The 22,782-nt window shown below is 47.6% G+C and overlaps 2 protein-coding genes across 3 annotated transcripts in view; one reads left to right on the forward strand and one right to left on the reverse strand.

Moving 5' to 3' along the window:
• The first annotated feature begins 100 nt into the window (after positions 1-100).
• On the forward strand, positions 101-6,411 carry LOC105495590 (FA core complex associated protein 24). Of its 2 annotated transcripts, none has more exons than XM_011765323.2 (5): positions 101-214; positions 732-850; positions 975-1,111; positions 1,613-1,765; positions 4,717-6,411. In XM_011765323.2, exons 2-5 carry the CDS (start codon positions 745-747, stop codon positions 4,966-4,968), a joined length of 648 nt encoding a protein of 215 aa, XP_011763625.1. In that variant the 5' UTR covers positions 101-214; positions 732-744; the 3' UTR covers positions 4,969-6,411. The 2 variants fall into 2 exon arrangements, with proteins under 2 accessions (XP_011763625.1, XP_011763626.1); XM_011765324.2 differs by having other exon boundaries at positions 1,033-1,111.
• Positions 6,412-7,504: 1,093 nt separating this feature from the next.
• Positions 7,505-22,782, reverse strand: part of LOC105495654 (rhophilin Rho GTPase binding protein 2) — an 85,465-nt gene continuing 70,187 nt past the window's right edge. The window contains exons 12-15 of the mRNA XM_071085983.1: positions 21,077-21,153; positions 18,654-18,800; positions 17,337-17,492; positions 7,505-9,164 (exon numbers count right to left, since the gene is read on the reverse strand). Of these exons, the coding sequence (XP_070942084.1) occupies positions 8,904-9,164; positions 17,337-17,492; positions 18,654-18,800; positions 21,077-21,153 (641 nt within the window). The 3' untranslated portion in view covers positions 7,505-8,903. The remainder of the gene's footprint in view (positions 9,165-17,336; positions 17,493-18,653; positions 18,801-21,076; positions 21,154-22,782) is intronic.

The following is a 22,782-nucleotide window of genomic DNA, read 5'->3' on the forward strand; positions in this document are numbered from 1 at the left end:
TCCGTTCTCTTATTGGTCACATTAGACGTCCATTTCTGACGCCACAGCCTATCCGACGCTGCGGGAGGCGGAGGGCGGGCTGGATAAAGGACTAGGCGAGCCCCGAGGGCTTGAACCCGGAAGTGGCGCGGCCGCCAGTAAGGTGATCTCTAGACTGGGACCGTGGGGTTCCTGCCGGCTGTGTTCGGGCCTAGGACTGGACTGAGGAGCCACGGTGCGGATCCACCTGGGGTATCAGGGGCTAGGCACGTGATGAAAATGAAGGACGTGGACACCAGGACAGGAATCTCCTGGTTCTTAGAGAATTTATTTCGCCACAAATAATTGGCAAACGGGATCTCGCTGTATTGCCCAGGCGGGTCTCGAACTCCTTGGCTCAAGCGATCCTCCCGCCTCAGCCTGGCCCATTGTTGGGATTACAGACGTGAGCTACTGTGCCCAGCCCAGGATTCTTTTAAAACTTGAATCTGATCGTGCCTCTGCCATTATTGGAACCCAATGCCATTAGCACCTCCACCACCACACACCCCCTCTCCAGCCACCCTGGCCTTCGTTCAGGCCTTTGTGTTTTCTTATTAGTAATTTAAAAGGGAATCTTATTTGACAGTTTTTTGACAAATAATTCAATCTTCAGGAGGGGATCCTGCCCCAGAGGCCCCTGGCTTGCAGTGGAATGCAGGGCCATGTGCGGGAGAGCCTGCTCAAGTGCCGCCTGCCTTTTCCCTCCTTAGGTGGAGACCATCCATGGAAAAGAAACCCCCGGATGATACGGGCCCCGTGCACGTGCCTTTGGGGCATATTGTGGCCAATGAGAAATGGCGCGGGTCACAGCTGGCGCAGGAGATGCAAGGTCGGTGGGCTGCCCTCTCCCAGCCCTTTCTTCCCCTAACATTAAAAAAAAAAAAAAATCTGCTTATTATTGCCATCTTTTCATCCAAAGCTCATGGAACTCATTTTCTTCTCTGTATTTTAAGGGAAAATTAAGCTCATTTTCGAGGATGGCTTGACACCAGACTTTTATCTGTCGAACAGATGCTGCGTTCTTTATGTCACCGAAGCTGATTTGGTGGCAGGAAATGGCTACAGAAAGAGGCTTGTTCGGGTTAGAAATGTAAGTATTAGGCCAGGTGCCATGGCTCACGCTTGTAATCCAGCACTTTGGGAGGCCAGGGCAGGTGGATCACCTGAGGTCAGGAGTTGGAGACCAGCCTGGCCAACATGGCGAAACCCTGTCTCTACTAAAAATACAAAAATTAGCTGAGTATGGTGGTACACGCCTGTAATCCCAGCTACTGGGGAGGCTGAGATGGGAGAATTGCTTGAGCCTGGGAGGCGGAGACTGTAGTGAGCCGAGATCACGCCACTGCACTCTAGCCTAAGCGACAGTGAGACTCCATCTCAAAAAACAAAAAACAAACAAACAAAAAGAAATATAAGTATTGTATTAAAAAAACTGAAATTAAACATTGATTTGTCTCACCCCAACCTTCCCTCCATCCCTTGATATCATTTATTTAAAATCATTGGCCAGGCCAGGCACGAAGTGATAGCATTCTTAACCTGAAAAGTAATTTGGTTGCAAAATGATTTCCTGTCTTTTTTTCCTTTCAAGTCTGGTAATCTTCAAGGAATTGTAGTGGTTGAAAAAACCCGGATGAGTGAACAATACTTCCCAGCCCTACAGAAGTTTACTGTGCTGGACCTTGGAATGGTGCTGCTTCCAGTGGCCAGCCAGATGGAAGCATCCTGCCTCGTTATCCAGTTGGTGAGTACCGATTCCTACACCTTCATGGTAGTCCTGTCCTCATGGATACTCAGCTGCCCTCCAGAAGCAACCATCAATCCAATCTATGTCATTCTCTGAGTTGGTTTATAAAGTCTCTTCGAGGAATTTAGGCCGGGCGCGGTGGCTCAAGCCTGTAATCCCAGCACTTTGGGAGGCCGAGGCGGGCGGATCACGAGGTCGGGAGATCGAGACCATCCTGGCTAACACGGTGAAACCCCGTCTCTACTAAAAATACAAGAAAATTAGCCGGGCGAGGTGGCGGGCGCCTGTAGTCCCAGCTACTCAGCAGGCTGAGGCAGGAGAATGGCGTGAACCCAGGGGGCGGAGCTTGCAGTGAGCTGAGATCCGGCCACTGCACTCCAGCCTGGGGCACAGAGCAAGACTCCGTCTCAAAAAAAAAAAAACAAAACAAAGTCTCTTTGAGGAATTTAAATATGGAAGTTGCGTCAGCAGCCAGCTCAGCTTGTCACCCACTGTAGGCAAGTGTATCACAAAGTATACAAGTTGGACACCTGATTTTAGATTCTCAGGGTGTGATGACTCCATCAGTCATTATCCTGCCCTTTCGCTGGTGAAAATGTCAACTAGAGGCCAGGCGTGATGGCTCACGCTTGTAGTCCCAGCACTTTGGGAGGCCGAGGCGGGTGGATCACTTGAAGCCAGGAGTTCGAGACCAGCCTGGCCAACATGGCAAAACTCCGTCTCTACTAAAAATACAAAAATTAGCTGGGTGTGGTGGCGAGCACCTGTAATCCCAGCTACTCGGGAGGCTGAGGCAGGAGAATCACCTGAACCCAGGAGGCGGAGGTTACAGTGAGTGGAGATCGCACCATTGCACTCCAGCCTGAGCAACAACAGCGAAACTCTGTCTCAAAAAAAAAAAAAAAAGAAAAGAAAATGTCAGCTAGAAGCTGGTTATCTCATCCCGTGTTTTTGTTAAGCATCAGCACCTTGTGCAAGTTTTTTTTTTGTTGTGTTGTTGTTTTTTTGAGACGCAGTCTCACTCTATCCCACAGGCCAGAGTGCAGTGGCACAATCTTGGCTCACTGCAACCTCTGCCTCCCGGGTTCAAGCCATTCTTCTGCCTCAGCATCCCGAGTAGCTGGGACTACAGGCACATGCCACCACTCCCGGCTAATTTTTGTATTTTTAGTAGAGACAGGGTTTCACCATGTTGGCCGGGCTGGTCTCAAACTCCTGACCTCGTGATCTGCCCACCTTGGCCTCCCAAAGTGCTGGGATTACAGGTGTGAGCCACCACACCTGGCTAGGTTTTTTTTTTTTTTTTTAAGATAGGGTCTTGCTCTGTCATTCAGGCTGGAGCGCAGTGGTATAATCTTGGCTCACTGCAACCTTTGCCTCCTGGGTTCAAGTGATTCTCCTGCCTCAGCCTCCCTAGTAGCTGGGATTACAGACACCCACCACCATGCCTGGCTAATTTTTGTATTTTTAGTAGAGACAAGAGTTTCACCATGTTGGCCATGGCTGGTCTCAAACTCCTGACCTCAGGTAATATGCCTGCCTCGGCCTCCCAAAGTGCTGGGCCACCGCACCCAACCAACACTTTTTTTTTTTTTTTTTTGAGATGGAGTTTCACTCTTGTTGCCCAGGCTGGAGTGCAGTGGTGGGATCTCGGCTCACTGCAACCTCCACCTCCTGGGTTCAAGTGATTCTCCTGCCTCAGCCTCCCAAGTAGCTGGAATTACAGGCGCCTGCCACCATGCCCAGCTAATTTGTATTTTTAGTAGAGATGGGGTTTCCCAATGTTGGTCAGGCTGGTCTCGAACTCCCGACCTCAGGTGATGCGCCCGCCTCGGCCTCCCAAAGTGCTGGGATTATAGGCATGAGCCATCGCACTCGGCCACCAACACTTATTTTTAAAATCAGTTTAGTGGCTTATGCCTCTAATCCCAGCATGGAGAACATCAGCTCTGTGTGTGTGTGTGTGTGTGTGTGTGTGTGTGTGTGTGTGTGTGTGTGTTGTGTTTTTGTTTCTTTCACTTTTGTGTTCTTTGTTATGTGTGTGTTGTTTTTATTTTTTTTATTTTATTTTATTTTATTTATTATTATTTTTTTTTTTTTTGAGACGGAGTCTCGCTCTGCCGCCCAGGCTGGAGTGCAGTGGCCGGATCTCAGCTCACTGCAAGCTCCGCCTCCCGGGTTCACGCCATTCTCCTGCCTCAGCCTCTCGAGTAGCTGGGACTACAGGCGCCCGCCACCGCGCCCGGCTAGTTTTTTGTATATTTTAGTAGAGACGGGGTTTCACCGTGTTAGCCAGGATGGTCTCGATCTCCTGACCTCGTGATCCGCCCGTCTCGGCCTCCCAAAGTGCTGGGATTACAGGCTTGTGCCACCGCGCCCGGCCGTGTGTGTTGTTTTTAAATCTCCCCCTCTGATGTGGAGCTAGAGTGGAGAGCCACATTGGAGATGCAGGCAGCCACAAATGGTTCACAGATGCCTCTCTACCAAATCCCTTGCATCGCCGTTCCTGACTTTCCTTGATATAATGCTATTGTCTGCCTTAGTATAACCACCACTAACTGCAGACCAGGTTTCTCCTTTGAGGCAGGCTTCCGGCAGGACCTGCGTGAAGTAGGTCTAGTTTAGGTGTAGCCATCATTTAATCCTGCACAACTGAAATGTTTCTTAATGGACCATCAGAAAGTGTTTGAATTCCTCAGTGTGTTTTTCTAAACATTCTGAAAACGCACGTTTTTGTAAATTATTAATGCCTTACTCCTTTGTGTGGCTCACCTTTCAATAATTTCACTGATGTCTGAGAAATTATATTCATGGTATATGAAAACATTTGTTCCCTTAAGTGAAGCTGAACCAAATGGAAAAACGGTATTTCCACAAAACAAATTTTAAGAAAACGGGCCAGTCCTCCAGAGGGCGCTCACGTGCTGTTCCTTTCATTTGCGGTTCAGGTTCAAGAACAAACCAAAGAACCCAGTAAGAACCCTCTTCTCAGGAAGAAACGGGCCCTGCTGCTGTCTGAGCCATCGCTCCTTCGAACCGTGCAGCAGATCCCAGGAGTTGGAAAAGTTAAAGCTCCCCTTCTCCTCCAGAAGTTTCCAAGCATCCAGCAACTGAGTAATGCTTCCATTCGGGAACTGGAGCAGGTGGTCGGACAAGCGGTGGCAAAGCAGATCCATGCCTTCTTCACACAGCCCAGGTGATGGTTGGCCTCAGGGCCACCGTGTCTTCTCCCGAGACCGCAAACACCAGGATCTTGTTTTCAGCTTTAAAAAGCAAGAGAATGGGCCGGGCACGGTGGCTCATGCCTGTAATCTCAGCACTTTGGGAGGCCGAAGCCAGCAGATCACCTGAGGTCAGGAGTTCAAGACCATCCTGGCCAACATGGAGAAACCTCTCTCTACTAAAAATAGAAAAAATTAGTCAGGCATGGTGACAGGGGCCTGTAATCCCAGCTACTTGGGAGGCCGAGGCACGGGAATCACTTGAACCCGGGAGGCAGAGGTTGCAGTGAGCTGAGACCGTACCACTGCACTCCAGCCTGGGTGCCAAAGTGAGACCCTGGCTCTAAAAAAGAAAAAAAAAAAAAAAAAAAAAGAGGCCGGGGGCGGTGGCTCACACCTGTAGTCCCAGCACTTTGGGAGGCCGAGGCGGGTGGATCACGAGGTCAGGAGATCCAGACCATCCTGGCTAACATGGTGAAACCCCGTCTCTACTAAAAAACACACAAAAAATTAGCCAGGCGTGATGGCGGGCGCCTGTAGTCCCAGCTATTCAGGAGGCTGAGGCTGGACAATGGCGTGAACCCGGCAGGCGGAGCTTGCAGTGAGTCGAGATCACGCTGCTGCACTCCAGCCTGGGCGACAGAGCAAGACTCCGTCTCAAAAAAAAAAAAAAAAAAGAAAAAATGCCGGGCACGGTGGCTTCTGCCTGTAATCCCAGCACTTTGGGAGGCCGAGGCGGGTGGATCACAAGGTTGGGAGATTGAGACCATCCTGGCTAACACGGTGAAACCCCATCTCTACTAAAAATGCAAAAAATTAGCCGGGCGTGGTGATGGGCGCCTGTAGTCCCAGCTACTCGGGAGGCTGAGGCAGGATGATGGCGTGAACCCGGGAGGTGGAGCTTGCAGTGAGCTGAGATCACGCCACTGCACTGCAGCTTGGGCGACTGAGCCTGTCTCCAAAAAAAAAAAAAAAAAAAAAAAAAAAAAAAAAAACACAAGAAAAAGGATTTCCTCTAGCAGCAGCTAGTGAAAGATGAGATGAGGCGAGGCCTGAATGGAGCCTGTGGATCGTCCTGCCTTGACGTCTGAGTTCGGCTTGTGAAGTTAGTGGGCCGCAGAGGGCACTGCCTTCATTCTGCTAAGATGCAAAGGGCTGGTGAGATCTTCGCAAGAGAATCAGGGACTTACGCTCAGCAAAAAGCCAGTTAGGGCCGATTTTAATGTGCGACCTTGACCTGCATCTGTCATGGAAAGTGCCTTCTAAAAAGCTTCAGTGGTGGATGTGACCATCTGAAGGAAACAAATGTACAAGGAAGCACTGCATATGCTAAGCCCCGTGTTCCTGGAGTGAGAGCTGCTGTTCTTCAGGTCTGTACTGCGAGGGCTGTTTCCAATGTAAATAAATAACTGTGCAACAGTTCCTTCCTCCTTTCCTTTGTTCCTGCCTCTCTCCCCCCGCCCTTTTTTTTTTGGCAGATGTACAGTTTGTTTATACACTGCGTATGTCTTCTGCACACAGAAAATATGGAGTCTGAAGTTCCCATTTAAAGTTGAAAACTCCACGGCTGGGCACAGTGACTCATGCCTGTAATCCCAGCACTTTAGGAGGCCAAGGGGGGCGAATCACAAGGTCAGGAGATCCAGACCATCCTGGCCAACATGGTGAAGCGCCGTCTCTACTAAAAATACAAAAATTAGCAGGGTGTGGTGGCACACACCTGTAATCCCAGCTACTCGGGAGGCTGAGGCACGAGAATCGCTTGAACCCAGGAGGTGGAGGTTGCAGTGAGCCGAGATTGCACCACTGCACTCCAGCCTGGGCGACAGTGAGATTCCATCTCAAAAAAAAAAAAAAAAATTTAAAGTTGAAAACTCAATGCGTGTGAGTCAGAACAGGATGTGTTTGTACGTGGAAGGCCCAACAATGGGAGGATACAAGAAAATGATGGCAGCAGCTACATCCAGTGAGGGAACCAGGGGCTGGGGATCAAAAGGTACATAATTGCCCATTCAAAAAATATACACAGACCAGACACGGTGGCTCACACCTGTAGTTCCAGCACTTTGGGAGGCTGAGGTGGGAGAATTGCTTGAGTCCAGGATTTCAAGATCAGCCCGGGCAACATGGCAAGACCCCATCTTTACAAAAAATTAAAAAATTAGCCAAGCGTGGCAGCTCATGCCTGCAGTCCCAGCTACTCAGGAGGGTGAGGTGGGAGGATTGCTTGAGCCTCGAAAGTTGAGGCTGCAGTGAGCCATGATTGCGCCACTGTCCTCCTGCCTGGGCGACAAAGTGCGACCCTGTCTCGAAAAAAAGACAAAAACAAAAAATAAGCATAAAGATGGCATCTGTCTTAGAAAATACTAAGATAACTTGACAGCTCTTTTAAGTTCTGCTTTGTGAAATGTTAGTAACTAAAAAAAAATCAAAACATTAAAAACTGTGTGCATTAGGGGAGAAACAATTTGAAAGAGGGAATGAAAGTGAACTAAAAGTACAAAGAAATATTAACTCAGGTAAATGAATATGTTTATTTAAATATTTATACAAACATGGCCCTAGGAGCAGCAGATACACTTTTCCAAAGGTGGTTCCTTCCTTTAAGATATTGCACAACAGAAAATAAACTCTTGTTAATCCTTAAAATTAGTCTTCAATGCTATGTATTTTAGCTATGTAACTTGTACTGTGTCAACAGTGAACCTTATTAGATTCACGGTGTCATCCAACTTATAGCAAGATAAAAATCAATCGGTAGGAATGTCATTTTAAAAAGTGAAATAGTGGGATGGGTGCGGTGGCTCATGCCTATAATCCCAGCACTTTGGGAGGCTGAGGTGAGTGGATCATTTGAGGTCAGGATTTCGAAACCAGCCTGACCAACATGGTGAAACACCACCTCTATTAAAAATATAAAAATTAGCCAGGCATGGTGGTGGGCACTTATAGTCCCAGCTACTTTGGAGGCTGAGGTAGGAGAATCGCTTGATCCCAGCGGGCAGAGGTTGCACTGAGCTGAGATCGTGCCACTGCACTCCAGCCTGGGCAACAGAGCAAGACTCTATCTCAAAAAAAGAAAAAAAGGTCAAATAGAGCTTTAAACTTGAATCATTTACATCATTATCTTATAAAATGTAAAACTACTTTTTAACCCGACTTAAAATATAGAATTATGTAACTTCTACTTTAAACAAAATGAAAAATGTTTTGAGTATCAAACAGTATATTATCTACCTTGTAGACAGCATCTTCATCTAACACTGCCACTGTGTTAGCAATTCTTAAATGACATCAAACTAGAAGAAAAGCTGCTCCTACACTGTTTTTATTTAGTAAGTCAAGACAAATTTGGCACTATACTTTTTCTAGAAATAGCATTCATATTATATTGATATAATAGAAACATCTTGTTTTAGGATCATGAATTCCTATTAGGAAGCAGCACTTTGGAACAATTTTTAGTGACACTAATTTAATTCTATCATTATAGTCCTGTGACCTGCCTTAATTCCAGGATCATCTGAATTCTAGGTTAAGGAATGATTATTAGCCAAACCTGGAAACAACTAGAAATTGTACTAATATAGGTAACCCCAATTTAATAGTGACTGGAAGTCATAATCGTCACCATTAAAAATAGCTGTATGTCATATCTTCAACACTATTCTATTTACAATACTTTATATAATAAATAACTTACAGCAGTATAGTGACACGCCTCAAAAAAGTTCTTTTTCCACTAATTTCTAGAGGTTTCTTGGTTACTTTCCTTCATAAAAACACATCAAATGTGAGTTTATACTATGAGAAAAACAGGATTTGAGAATAGATATTTTCCATCATGGCACAAACATTTAAGGCCGAGTCAGCACTGGAAAGGTTCGGGGCCTGAACGTGTTTGTTTCCTCACATTAGTACAAAGAACTGTCTGAGTTGAGAAGGCTGAAAGGGGAGGGCAGCTTCTTCTTGACCTGAGGCCGTGCAACCCCGACCGACGGAAGGCACAAGGTGCTGGCTGACTTCTGTCTGTTCTTGTTGGTGCCCCAGCTCAGGAAGGAAAGCTTCTTGGAGATTTTCTTGGTTTTATCGGTTTTGTCGTCGTCATCAATGGCTAAGCAGATCATGGAGTACGTTTTCTGCATTCCCACGGAGTATGTGGCACTCTTATTATGCTGCACGCAGAAAAGTCAGAAAAAGGGTGTCAGGCATTATCAAGATAGATTATAAAAACTATGAAGTCTGGCCAGGCGAGGTGGCTCACACCTGTAATCCCAAGACTTTGGTAGGCCGAGGAAGGCGGATCACTTGAGGTCAGGGGTTCGAGACCAGCCTGGCCAACATGGCGAAACCCCATCTCTACTAAAATACAAAAGTTAACCAGGTGTGGTGGTGGATGTCTGTAGTCCCAGATGTTTGGGAGGCTGAGGCATGAGAATCACTTGAAGCCGGGAGGTGGAGGTTGCAGTGAGCCAAGATCGCACCACTGCACTCCAGCCTGGGCGACAGAGGACTGTCTCCAAAAAATAAATTAAATTAAACAGATGTAATTTGGAAACTCAGGTGACCAATGCTTATATAGAATTAGGTTCTTAAAACAAGGACAAACTTTTTTTCTTTTGTGAGACAGGGTCTTGATATGTTGCCCAGGCTGCTCTTGAACTCCCAGGCTCAAGTGATCTTCCTGCCTTGGCCTCCTGAGTAGCTGGGGCTCTAGGCATGCGCCACCAGGTCCAACAAGGATAATTTTTAAGGAATGTACTCAATAGTAATAATTTAAGCTTAGGAGCCACAACTCACATTTTAAGGTTCTTCTTATATTTGAGAAAGTAATAATACTAATGGTCACGAATATGAAAATACAGGGTGGGGCGCGGTGGCTCACAACTAGAGTCCCAGCTGCCTGGGAGGCTTAGAGGGGAGGATTGCTTGAGCCCAGGAGGCTGAGGCTATAGTGAGCTGTGATTGTGCCACTGCACTCCAGCCTGGGCGACAGAGTGAGACCTCTGTCTCAAAAAAAAAAAAAAGGGGGGGGGTGGGGGGAAGGGAAGAGGGGAAAGAGGCAAGAGGGAAGGGAAAGGGAAGAGGAGAAAGGAAGGGAAGAGGGGAAGGGAAGGGAAGAAAAAAAAAAAATTCAGTGAGCAATAGGTCTCCCTGTCACCTGGGCTTCTAGGCCCTCCATGTTACACTTCTAAAGATGATGTGCATGTACAAGTATTTCTATATGTGCATAAGTATATTACCATTCATTTTCTGAAAAGGAATATACTACACTATTCTACACCTGATTTCCTTTTTTTTTTTTTTTAAGACAGAGTCTTGCTCTGTCACCCAGGTTGGAGTGCAGTGGCGTGATCTCGGCTCACTGCAAGCTCCACCTCCCAGGTTCACGCCATTCTCCTGCCTTAGCCTCCCAAGTGTCTGGGACTACAAGTGCCCACCACCAGGCCTGGCTTTTTTTTTTTTTCCTGTATTTTTAGTAGAGACGGGGTTTCACTGTGTTAGCCAGGATGGTCTCAATCTCCTGACCTTGCCTACACCCGACTTTCTTTCCTTAATACATCTTGGATTTCAATCCACACCAGTAAGTATAGATCCATTTCACCCTCTTTCAAGAATCCAGTGTCCCATGACTTGAAGAAGCCAAAAAGTAAAAGAAAAAGAAAATTCACAGTGCTACTATTTGCCATGTTCACCATTTTCAAGTGCAGAGTTCAGTGGCATTAAGTTACATTCACCTCATTATGCTCCACTGCCACCATCCATCTCTAAAACTTTTTCATCTTCCTCAGCTGAAACTTTGTACCACTAAACACTCTCTACTATTAACTGTCAAAGAATCACGTAGGATTCAAACTGGAAATCTAAGGAAACTTGTTTTCTGAAGACTTCCACATGGGCTATCACTAGCTTCTAAGGTTTGCCTAACACTGAGATTGTTTAGTTCGCCATGTTTATTGATCATCTACTACGTTCTGGCACTAAAATTAGGCATACAATATATCTCTGCAATAGTTGAGGGCCATTGTTCCTAATATAAACCCTAAGAGGGGCCTGGGCGCAGTGTCTCACAAGGCTGAGGCGGGCAGATCACTTGAGGCCAGGAGTTCGAGACCATCCTGGCCAACATGGTGAAACCCCATCTCTACTAAAAATACAAAAATTAGCTGGGTGTGGAGGCACACACCTGTAATCCCAGCTACTCAGGAGCTAAGGCAGAAGAATCGCTTGAACCCAGCAGGTGGAGTTTGCAGTGGGCCAAGATCATGCCACTACACTCCAGCCTGGGTGACAGAGCGAAACTCCGTCTCAAAAAAAAAAAAAGAAAAGCCTTTCTTGACCCTATTCCCCCCAGGTCCACCCCAATATCACACTCTCTCTCTCTCTCTCTCTCTCTCTCACTCCTGCAATGTGTACCACCACTTTGAAAAGCCTTTTTTTTTTTTTTTTTGAGACGGAGTCTTGCTGTTGCCAGGCTGGAGTGCAGTGGCCTGATCTTGGCTCACTGCAACCTCCACCTCCCAAGTTCAAGCGCTTCTCTTGCCTTAGCCTCCCAAGTAGCTGGGGCTACAGGCGCATGCCATCATGCCCGGCTAATTTTTGTATTTTTAGTAGACAGGGTTTCACCATGTTGGCCAGGTTGGTCTTGAACTTCTGGCCTCAAGTGATCCACCTGCCTCAGCCTCCCAAAGTGCTGGGATTACAGGCGTGAGCCGCTGTGCCCAGCTCCATTTACTGTTTCTTTCCCCGCCACCCACTCCTCACTCAAATCCACCTGGGGTACCCTCTAGAACTCTTAGGGCTTTATACAGAGCACAATTTAAAACCACTGTGTAGGCCTAACTCTTCCATCCTCTGGATGAGAAAACTGAGGCCCAGGGAGGGTATGAACGTGCTGAAGGTTACACAGCTTGTGAATGGCAGTCAGGGCCTAATTCCAGAGCTTGATTCCAAGCTTAGATTTGTTCAACCAGGAATCCCCACTGTAGTCAAGAGAGTAGCCAAGGGCAGCACAGCAGGTCATCAGTTCAGCCAGAGTGCTAGGCTAAATGTTCTCATTATTTGATTTTGTTTGAAAGGCTCAGTCGCTAAAAACAGTGCTTGACTATCATTATCTAAAATCCTTATCATAAAAATTAACAGACAAAAATAAATTATTTAAAAATTATTTTTAAAAAGCCAGGGGCTGGGCATGGTGGCTCACTCCTGTAATCCCAGCACTTTTGAGAGGCCAAGGCGGGCCGATCACCAGAGGCCAGGAGTTCAAGATCAGCCTGGCCACTATGGTGAAACCCCGTCTCTATTAAAAATGCAAAAAGTAGCCAGGCGTCGTGGTGGGTGCCTGTAATCCCAGCTACTCAGGAGGCTGAGGCAGGAGAATCGCTGGAACCCGGGAGGCGGAGGTTGCAGTGAGCCAAGATTGCACCACTGCACTCCAGCCTGGATGACAAGAGCGAGACTCTATCTCCAAAAAAAAAAAAAAAGAGCCAAGTACAGTGGCTCACGCCTGTAATCCCAACTATTCAGGAGGCTGATTCGAGAGGGTCTCTTGAGGCTAGGAATTCAAGATCAGTTTGGATAACTTAGTCCGATCCTGTCACTACAAAATTAATTAAATAAAAGACAAAATGGAAATTACTTTTGGTCTGGTTCATTCCTGTAATCCTAACACTTTGGGAGGTGGAGGCAGGAAGACTGCTTAAGCCCAGGAGTTTGGGACCAGAATGGGCAACAAAATGAGACTGTCACTACAAAAAATTTAAAAATTAGCTGGGTATAGTGGTACACACCTGTAGTCCCAGCTACTTGGGAGGATCTTTGGTTTTTTTTTTTTTTTTGAGATGGAGTCTCCCTCTCTTGCCCAGGCTGGAGTACAGTGGCACGATCTCGGCTCACTGCAACCTCTGCTTCCTGGGTTCAAGTGATTCTCCTGCCTTGGCCTCCCAAGTAGCTGGGATTACAGGCATGTGCCACCACGCCCAGCTTATTTTTAGTAGAGATAGGGTTTCACCATGTTGACCAGGCTGGTCTTCAACTCCTGACCTCAGGTGATGAGAAGGGAGGATCTTTTGAGGCCTGGAAGTCGAGGCTGTAGTGAGCTATGATTGCACTATTGCACTCCAGCCTGGGCAACTGAGTGAGACCCTGTCTCAAAACAAAACAAAACAAAAAACAAAAAAAAAACAACAAAAGAAGATCACGCCACTGCACTCCGGCTAGTGCAGTGGTACAATCATAGCTCACTGCAGCCTCAACCTCCCTGGGCTCAAGTGATCCTCCCGCCTCAGCCTCCCAAGTAACTGGGACTACAGGCATGTGCCGCCATGCCTGGCTAATTTTTTTTATTTTTTGTAGAGACTAGGTCTCGCCATGTTGCCCAGGCTGGTCTTGAACTCTTGGGCTCAAGCAAACATCCTGCCTCAGCCTCTCAAAGTGCTGGAATTACAGGTGTGAGCCACCGTGCCGGGATATCAGTGACTTTTAGTATATTCACAAAGTTGGGTGACCATCACTACCACCAATTTCAGAACATTTCCATTGCCCCCAAAAAGAAACCTTCTACTTTATAACCCTTCTGCAGTCCCTCCCACTCCCATTGCCCAGCCCCAGCACCATCGACTTTCTGTCTCTGGATTTGCCTATGCTGAACATTTCATGGATATGTTCAAAATCCATTGGCTCGGCCGGGCGCGGTGGCTCAAGCCTGTAATCCCAGCACTTTGGGAAGCCGAGACGGGCGGATCACGAGGTCAGGAGATTGAGACCATCCTGGCTAACACGGTGAAACCCCGTCTCTACTAAAATATACAAAAAAAAAAAATAGCCGGGCGAGGTGGCGGGCGCCTGTAGTCCCAGCTACTCGGGAGGCTGAGGCAGGAGAATGGCGTGAACCCGGAAGGCGGAGCTTGCAGTGAGCTGAGATCCGGCCACTGCACTCCAGCCTGGGCGGCAGAGCAAGACTCCGTCTCAAAAAAAAAAAACAAAAAAAAACAAAACAAAACAAAAAAAAAAAATCCATTGGCTCTCTGGCCCTCTCTCAACTGACTTCTGTTGCCACCTCTCCACGAAAGCGTCTTTTCATCCCGCTGCCAAATATGATAGGCACAGCTAAGCCGCCCTCATTCTCCACCTCTCAACTGCATTCAATGCAACCCATCGCTCTCTGCAAAGCTTTCTCCTCTTAATTTGAGAAGCTCCTTTTCTCTGACATCTCTGAACCCTCCTCTATTTTCTTTGCACTTGCTTCTCTTCCAGCTGACCTCTAAATGTTTAGCCCTCAGCTCTTGCCCCCTTGCAGGGAGCTGCATTTTGTCTCACAGCCTCAAACATCATCCCTGTGCAATGATTCTCAAATATTTATTTCTAGCTTTGATTTCTTCCTTGAACTGAAGACTTCACATCCAATCTCCTCCTTTATGTTTACATCTGACCGCTAATAGCATCTGAAACATTCAAAACATGACTCGATTCCTCTCTCCTTCACCTCCCTCACACCCATTACCCATCATTATGAAAAATAAACAGGCCAGGAACAGTGGCTCCCCCTGTAATCCCAACACTTTGGGAGGCCAGAGGTGGGAGGATCGCTTAAGGCCAGGAGTTTGAGGCCAACCTTGGCAATATATCAAGGCCCCATCTCTACCAAAAAAAATTTACAACAAACAAACAAATTAGCCAGGCATAGTGGTACACACCTATAGTCCCAGCTACTCGAGAGGCTGAAGCAAGAGGATTGCCTGAGCCCAGGAAGTCAAGGCTACAGTGAGCTGTGATTGCACCACTGCACTCCAGCCCGAGCCACAGAGTGAGACCCCGTCTCAAAAAAAAAAAAAAAAAGAAATTTAAAGGTAGAAAAATAACCACTACCCATGTGATTGAACAAGCCAAACACTGGGATCTCACCTCCCTGTCCACCATCTCCTTTACACAAAGCATCCACAAATCCCCCATCAGCTCTACCTCCAAACTATGTCCCAGGGACACTCCTGTCTTTCCAGCTTTCCAACAGCCACCCCCATCACCTCAGCCACTAACGTCACCAGCCTGGACAACTGCCATGGCCAGTCTCCGGCAGCAGACGCCCTTCTAAAACAAACATCACACCACACTGTTCCCCTTCTGAAAAGGCCCAGTGGCTTCCAAGCTCCCACCACTGCCACCAAGGCCTCCTTCCCACCTCACTTCCCACGGCTCCCTCCTTGTCCTGGTGCTCTTGCCAAAAGGCCTTCTTTTTGCCTCTCTGGTAGGAGAAGCTTATTCTGCTGCAGGGACTCTGCACCTGTAGGTGCCCCTGCCCAGAAGGCCTTTCTTGTCCCTCTGCAACTGGCTCGAACCTCCTGGTCACTCTCATGTCTGTTCCAGCCCTGCCTAGATAGAGCCTCGCCCCCTCCCCAGTCATTCCACCCCGTTACAGGTCTTTTTTCCTTTACAGCACTTATCAAAATCCTGACCACTTATTGCTGACTTAGTGCCAGCTTCGTGGGGGGAGCAGGGACCTTATCTGTCTAATGTAAGCTAGAGCTCTGACACCTAAGAGAGTGTGTGGCACCTAATTGATCCTCAATCAATATTTGTTGAATGAATAAATGAGTGTTGTTACACAGGGAAGGTCAAGTGTACGTCATTAAGTGTGGCAAAGTGCAGAGGAGAACGTCATTAAGTGTGGCATGAATCCTAGCACTTGGGGAAAATTTTAGAGTTTTTTGCAGGCAGAGTCTCACTCTGTTGCCCAGGCTGGAGTGCAGTGGTGTGATCTCCGCTCACTGCAACCTCTGCCTCCCGGGTTCAAACGCTTCTCCTGCCTCAGCCTCCAGAGTAGCTGTGATTACAGGTGCACACCACCACGCCCAGCTAATTTTTATATTTTCAGTAGAGACAGGGTTTGCCTCGTTGGCCAGGCTGGTCTTGAACTCCTGGCCTCAAGCAATCCGCCCACCTCAGCCTCCAAAAGTACTCAGATTATAGGCATGAGCACCGCACCCAGCCTCATGTGGGGAAAATTAAAGGTGATAATTGTGCGGGTGAACTTGAAGAGACTCAAACGCTTCCCATATCTCCCAAGACACGGCTGACACTGTCTCTAGGGCGTAGAGAGGGACTGTCTTAACTTTCACAGGTTGTCTTAAGCTCTTCTGTACCATTGGAATTTTTTGTTTGTTTTTTCCACTATGAGTATGTATTACTTTTGTAATCAAACAATTTGATCAGAAAAATAGATCAGTCGATTATTTTATCCACAGGATATTTTTAAAAGTTTGCTAGCAGGGTGCAGTGTCTTATGCCTGTAATCCCAGCATTTTGGGAGGCCAAGGTGAGAGGATGGCTTGAGCCCAGGAGTTCAAGACCAGCCTGGGCAACATAGCAAGAACCTGTCTCAAAAAAAAAAAATAAAGAATGGGCCGGGCACGGTGGCTCACGCCTGTAATCTCAGAACTTTGGGAGGCCGAGGCGGGCAGATCACAAGGTCAAGAGATCGAGACCCTGTCTGTACTAAAAATACAAAAAATTAGCCGGGCGTGTTGGCGGGCACCTGTAGGCCCAGCTACTCGGGAGGCTGAAGTAGGAGAATGGCGTGAACCCAGGAGGTAGCTGAGATTGTGCCACTGCACACCAGCCTGGGCGACAGAGCAAGACTCCATCTCAAAAAAATAAATAAATAAATAGATAAATAAGTACATACATAAATAAAGAATGAGCCAGGGGTGGTAGTGGGTGCCTATAATTCCAGCTACTCGTGTGGCTGAGGTGGGAGGATCACTCGAACCCAGGAAATAGAGGCTGCAGTGAGCGGTGATCATACCACTGCAAACCAGCCTGGGCAATAGGGCAAGACCCTGTCTTTAAAAAAAAAAAAAAAACTTTGGCCGGGCGCGGTGGCTCAAGCCTATAATCCCAGCACTTTGGGAGGCCGAGACAGGCGGATCACGAGGTCAGGAGATCGAGACCATCCTGGCTAACACGGTGAAACCCCGTCTCTACTAAAAAATACAAAAAACTAGCCGGGCGAGGTGGCGGGCGCCTGTAGTCCCAGCTACTCGGGAGGCTGAGCCAGGAGAATGGCGTGAACCCAGGGGTGGAGCTTGCAGTGAGCTGAGATCTGGCCACTGCACTCCAGCCTGGGCAACAGAGCGAGACTCCGTCTCAAAAAAAAAAAAAAAAAAACTTTGCCAATTTTCTCTTTGACCCAAGGTGAGCGCATTCCAGTGATTACAAGCCTGGGAGTCCAGTCATTTCTACCATGTTACACAGGCAGGAGACAGAGGGTCGGGTAAACACCTGTGGGGCTGAACTCATGCAGATTTCACTCCACGCCACTACTGACTGCCCAGGGAGGTGTCAGCGCTCACCATGGATGATGTGGAGTCCAGGAGGCTCACGACTTTCATCTCGATCTCGTCCTCGCCAAAGCTCTTGAGCAGCTTCATAACCTCACTCACCGTCAGCCACTTACAATCCACAAGTTGAATGGAGACAATATAATCTCCTTCCCGGGCTCCTGCCACCTGAAAAAGTATTGTTGAAAATAAGTCAATGTTTTGTTCACTCAAATCCTTTAATCCCCATTAACAAAATAGGTATTTGCATAAATTCACATCAAGAAAGCAAAAATTCACTTTCGGTGGCCAAGACAGGTGGATCACTTGAGGTCAGTAGTTCACAGAGGTCAGCAGGATCACAGAGACCAGCCTGGACAACATGGTGAAACCCATCTCCACTAAAAATACAAAAGTCAGCCAGGTGTGGTGGTAGGCACCTGTAATCCTAGCTACTCAGGAGGCTGAGGCAGGAGAGTTGCTTGAACCCGGGAGGCAGACATTGCAGTAAGCCGAGATCACGCCACTGTCCTCCAGCCTGGGTGCAATTTAAAAAAAAAAAAAAAAGCCAAAATTGGCCAAAGTGGCTCACGCCTGTAATCCTAGCACTCTGGGAGGCCAAGGCAGACAGAATACTTGAGGCCAGGAGTTTGAGACCAGCCTGGCCAAGATGGCAAAACCCCATCTCTACTAAAAATACAAAAATTAGGCCAGGCCCAGTGGCTCACACCTGTAATCCCAGCACTTTGGGAGGCCGAGGTGGGCGGATCACAAGGTCAGGAGATCGAGATCATCCTGGCTAACACGGTGAAACCCCGTCTCTACTAAAAACACACAAAAAATTAGCTGGGCATGGTGGCACACACCTGTAATCCCAGCTACTTGGGAGGCTGAGGCAGCAGAATTCCTTAAACCCAGGAGGTGGAGGTTGCAGTGAGCCAAGATCGTGCCACTGCACTCCAGCCTGGGTGACAGAGTGAGACTCTGTCTCAAAAAAACAAAAAAAAAACCTAAAACTAAAATTAGCTGAGTGTGGTGGCACGTGCCTTGTAATCCCAGCTACTCAGGAGGCTGAGACGGGAGAATCACTTGAACCCAGGAGGCAGAAGCTGCAGTGAGCCCTGAGTTCACGCCACTGCATGATCGCAACTCACTGCAGCCTCCACTTCCCAACGTCTAACAAAAAACAAACAAAAAAAAGACAGTAAAAATTAATCCTTTTCTTTTAGGGAATGTAGCACCCATGAGGCCTTTCACATAAAGGCAGGCCTTTGACATGGGTGAACCCGCCCTAAATTCAATCACCCAGATATCTGTGTTTGCCGCCAGCCCAGAAAAGCATGTGCTTACCGAGGCAGAGCAGTAAGGATCCAGGAAGTGAACCTGAACGGGGGCATTCCCTCTCAAGGTGAACCCTAAGTCCCCTTCTTCTGCAGTGAAGCGGATGCTTCGAGGAGGCGTCCACCGCTTGTTAGCCGAAAACACAGATAAGGGGCCCTTTGGAAGAGAGCATCGTTAGGCATAGGATTTGAAGGCTGGATCAGATGATTGAAAGCTAAAGGGAATTTTGCCTGCTGTCCTTGAAGATCTCACTTGGCCTTGTTCGGGGACAAATGACACATCTGGGGGCATACATGCTACAGCAGTCATGCGAGAATCCGGAGTGCCATCTTCTCAAACATATCCAATATGTTTTCAATAAAATTATCTTTTAGACATTGTATTAATTAAAATTACCTTTTTTTTTTTTTTTTTGAGACATTGTCTCACTCTATCGCACAGGCTGGAGTGTGGTGGCATGATCTCGGCTCGCTGCAGCCTCTGCCTCCCAGGTTCAAGCAATAAAGTAGCTGGAATTACAGGTGTGAACCACCATGCCCAGCTAATTTTTGTATTTTTAGCAGAGATGAGGTTTCACCATGTTGGCCAGGCTGGTCTCAAACTCCTGACCTCAGGTGATCCGCCCGCCTCAGCCTCCCAAAGTGCTGGGATTAAAGGCCTGAGCCACCACACCCGGCCAAAATTATCTTAAATAAAATCTCTAACATAAAAAATTTAAGACCAGGCATGTCATGCCTGTAATCCTAAGCACTTTGTGTGGCCAAGGCAGAAGGATCACTTGAGGCCCGGGGTTTGAGGCCAACCTGGGCAACATAGTGAGAACCACTCTCTACTAAAAACATGAAAGAATTAGCCAGGCAAGGTGGTGCACGCCTACGGTCCCATCTACTCAGGCTGCTGACGCAGGAGGACTTCTTGAGCCCAGGAGTTCGAGGCTGCAGTAAACTATGATTGTGCCACTGCACTCCAGCCTGGGTGAAAACAGAGTTAGACCCTGTCTTAAAAAAAAAAAAAAAAAAAAAAGGAAGGCCAGGCGCGGTGGCTCAAGCCTGTAATCCCAGCACTTTGGGAGGCCAAGACGGGTGGATCACGAGGTCAGGAGATTGAGACCATCCTGGTTAACACAGTGAAACCCTGTCTCTACTAAAAAAATACAAAAAACTAGTCAGGCGAGGTGGCAGGCACCTGTAGTCCCAGCTACTCGGGAGGCTGAGGCAGGAGAATGGTGTAAACCTGGGAGGTGGAGCTTGCAGTGAGCTGAGATCCGGCCACTGCACTCCAGCCTGGGCGACAGAGCGAGACTCTGTCTCAAAAAAAAAAAAAAGGAAAAAAAAAATCTCAGGCCTGGGCACAGCGGTTCGTACCTGTAATTGCAGCACTCTGTGAGGCCTAGGCAAGAGGAATGTTTGAGCCCAGGAGTTTGAGACCAGCCTAGGAAACATAGCAAGACATCTCTACAAGAAATAAAAATTAGTTGGACGTGGCAGTGTGCGCCTGTAGTCCTATCTACTAGGGTGGCTAAGGCAAGAGGATCGCTCGAGCCCAGAAGGTCGAGGCTGCAGTGAGCCATGATCATGCCATTGTACTCCAGCCTGGGTGACAGAGTGAGACCATATCTCTAAAAAAATTAAAAGATATAAAAAAATTTTTAATAGACAATACCTAAAAACTACTTTTAAAATGTGCTATGGGGCTGGGCACAGTGGCTCAGGCCTATAATCCCAGCACTTTGGGAGGCCAAGGTGAGCAGATTACTGGAACCCAGGAAGTCAAGACCAGCTTGGCCAAACATGGTAAAACCCCATCTCTACTAAAAATATAAAATTAGCTGAGTGTAGTGACGCCGGCCTGTAATCCCAGCTACTTGGGAGGCTGAAGCTAGAGAATTGCTGGAACCTGGGAGGCGGAGGCTGCAGTAAGCCGAGATTGCACCACTGCACTCCAGCCTGGGCGACAGAGTGAGACTCTGTCTCAAAAAACAAATAAATAAAAATAAATGAATAAAAGAAAATATGCTATGGTCTGAATGTCTGTACCCTCCCAAAGTTTGTATATTAAAACCTAAACATCAATGTAATTATTAGGAAGTGGGGCCTCTCGAGAGGTGATTCAATCTTGGAGTGGAACCCTCAAGAATGGGATACATGCTTTTAAAACAGGCCCAAGGGAGCTCATCACCTTTTCTGCCATGAGGACACAGGTAGAAGGCCCCACCTATAAACCAGAACATGGGCCTTCGGCAGATACCGAATCTGCCCACACCTTGGTCTTGGACTTCCCAGCCTCCAGAACTGAGAAATATATTTCTGCTGTTCATAAGCCACCTAGTTGGAGGCACTTTGTTATAGCAGCCCACATGGACTAAGACACCATACTCGCCAAAGTGAAGAGCTGTCCCCTTAGGTCATTTATGTAGAGAGCATTCAACATACCAGCTTCTGGAAGAAGTCCGTGACTGTCAGCTTGGAGAACTGGGGCAATATGATGTCAACCTCTTGCTCAGTTTTAGCTAGAAAAGAGCATTAGAAATGGGAGGATAAATGTTTCTGTAATCTAAAGTGATCCCTATAGCCCGGTTGTTGTGGCTCACGCCTGTAATCCCAGCACTTCGGGAGGCCGAGGCAGGTGGATCACTTGAGGCCAGAAGTTCAAGACCAGCCTGGCCAGCATGGTGAAACCCCGTCTCTATTAGCAATATAAGAATTGGCCAGGTATGGTGGCAGGTGACCGTAATCTGAGTTACTTGGGAGGCTGAGGCAGGAGAATCGCTTGAACCCAGGAGGCAGAGGTTGCAGTGAGTTCACGCCACTGCACTCCAGCCTGGGTGACAGAGGAAGACTCCGGAAAAAAAAGAAAAGAATAGAAAGTGATCCTTGGGAAGGAGACGGTACAGAACTTTGTCTTAGTCATGCATCCTTCCCCTCGGTTTAGACGAGTAGTACGAGAAGATGGAACACAGCTCAACCCCCGACCTAGGGTGAACTCTATCTTCCATTTAGGTACCTCCTGTGAGCCACAGGAGGTATAACTCATTCCCGAGCTGGGACCAGGGAGTGATAACCAGACACATTCCCCACTGATGGGGTTTCCTGATACTTAAGGGGCTTAGTGGGCTTCTCTGGCACTCATAAAACTCTACTGAGGATGCCGGACACAGTGGCTCACACTTGTAATACCAGCACCTTGGGAGGCTGAGGTGGGAGGATCACCTGAGGTCAAGAGTTCAAGACCAGCCTGGCCAACATGATGAAACCCCATCTCTACTAAAAATACAAAAAATTAGCCAGGTGTGGTGGCACGCGCCTGTAGTCTCAGCTACTTGGGAGGCTGAGGCTTGAACCAGGGAGGCAGAGGTTGCAGTGAGCTGAGATCACGCCATTGCACTCCAGCCTGGGTGACAAGAGTGAAATGACCTCTCAAAAACAAACAAACAAACAAAAAACCTATTGAGAAGTCATCTATGTTTCAAGTGTTGTTATGGAAGTTCCATGCCTCACTGGACACAGTCCTGGGATACTGTGCTTTCTGTTTTCACATTATTACTATTTTGAGACAGGATATTGCTCTGTTGCCCAAGCTGGAGTGCAGTGGTGCGATTACAGCTCTCTTGCAGCTTGACCTCCTGGACTCAAATGATTCTCCTGCCTTAGCCTCCCAAGTAGCTGGAACTATAAGTATGCACCATCACACCTGATGATTTTTTTTTTTAATTTTTTGTAGAGATGGGGTCTCACTATGTTACCCAGGCTGGTCTCAAACTCCTGAGCTCAAGTGATCCTCCCGCCTCGGCCTCCAAAAGTGCTGAGATTACAGGTTTGAGCCACCGTGCTTGACCTTTTCATTATTAATGTGGTATGAGGATTTCCCAGTGAAAAGGAGGTTTGGCAAATAATGACCCATTGACAGCTACATACCCCCACCGGCATCTTTCACAGCAGGCTGGGACTACCCTTAACATAAGGCTGGTCAATTTCTAACAAAGGATCCCAGGGCAGACTGATTCTACATGAGAACAACAGCATAAAAAGTGTATCTAGGCCAGGTGTGGCGGCTTACGCTGGTAATCCCAGCACTTTGGGAGGCCAAGGCAGGCAGATCACTTGAGGTCAGGAGTTCGAGACCAGCCTGGCCAACATGG

Source organism: Macaca nemestrina, chromosome 20, assembly GCF_043159975.1.
Source record: "Macaca nemestrina isolate mMacNem1 chromosome 20, mMacNem.hap1, whole genome shotgun sequence".
NCBI classification, from domain to species: Eukaryota; Metazoa; Chordata; class Mammalia; order Primates; family Cercopithecidae; genus Macaca; species Macaca nemestrina.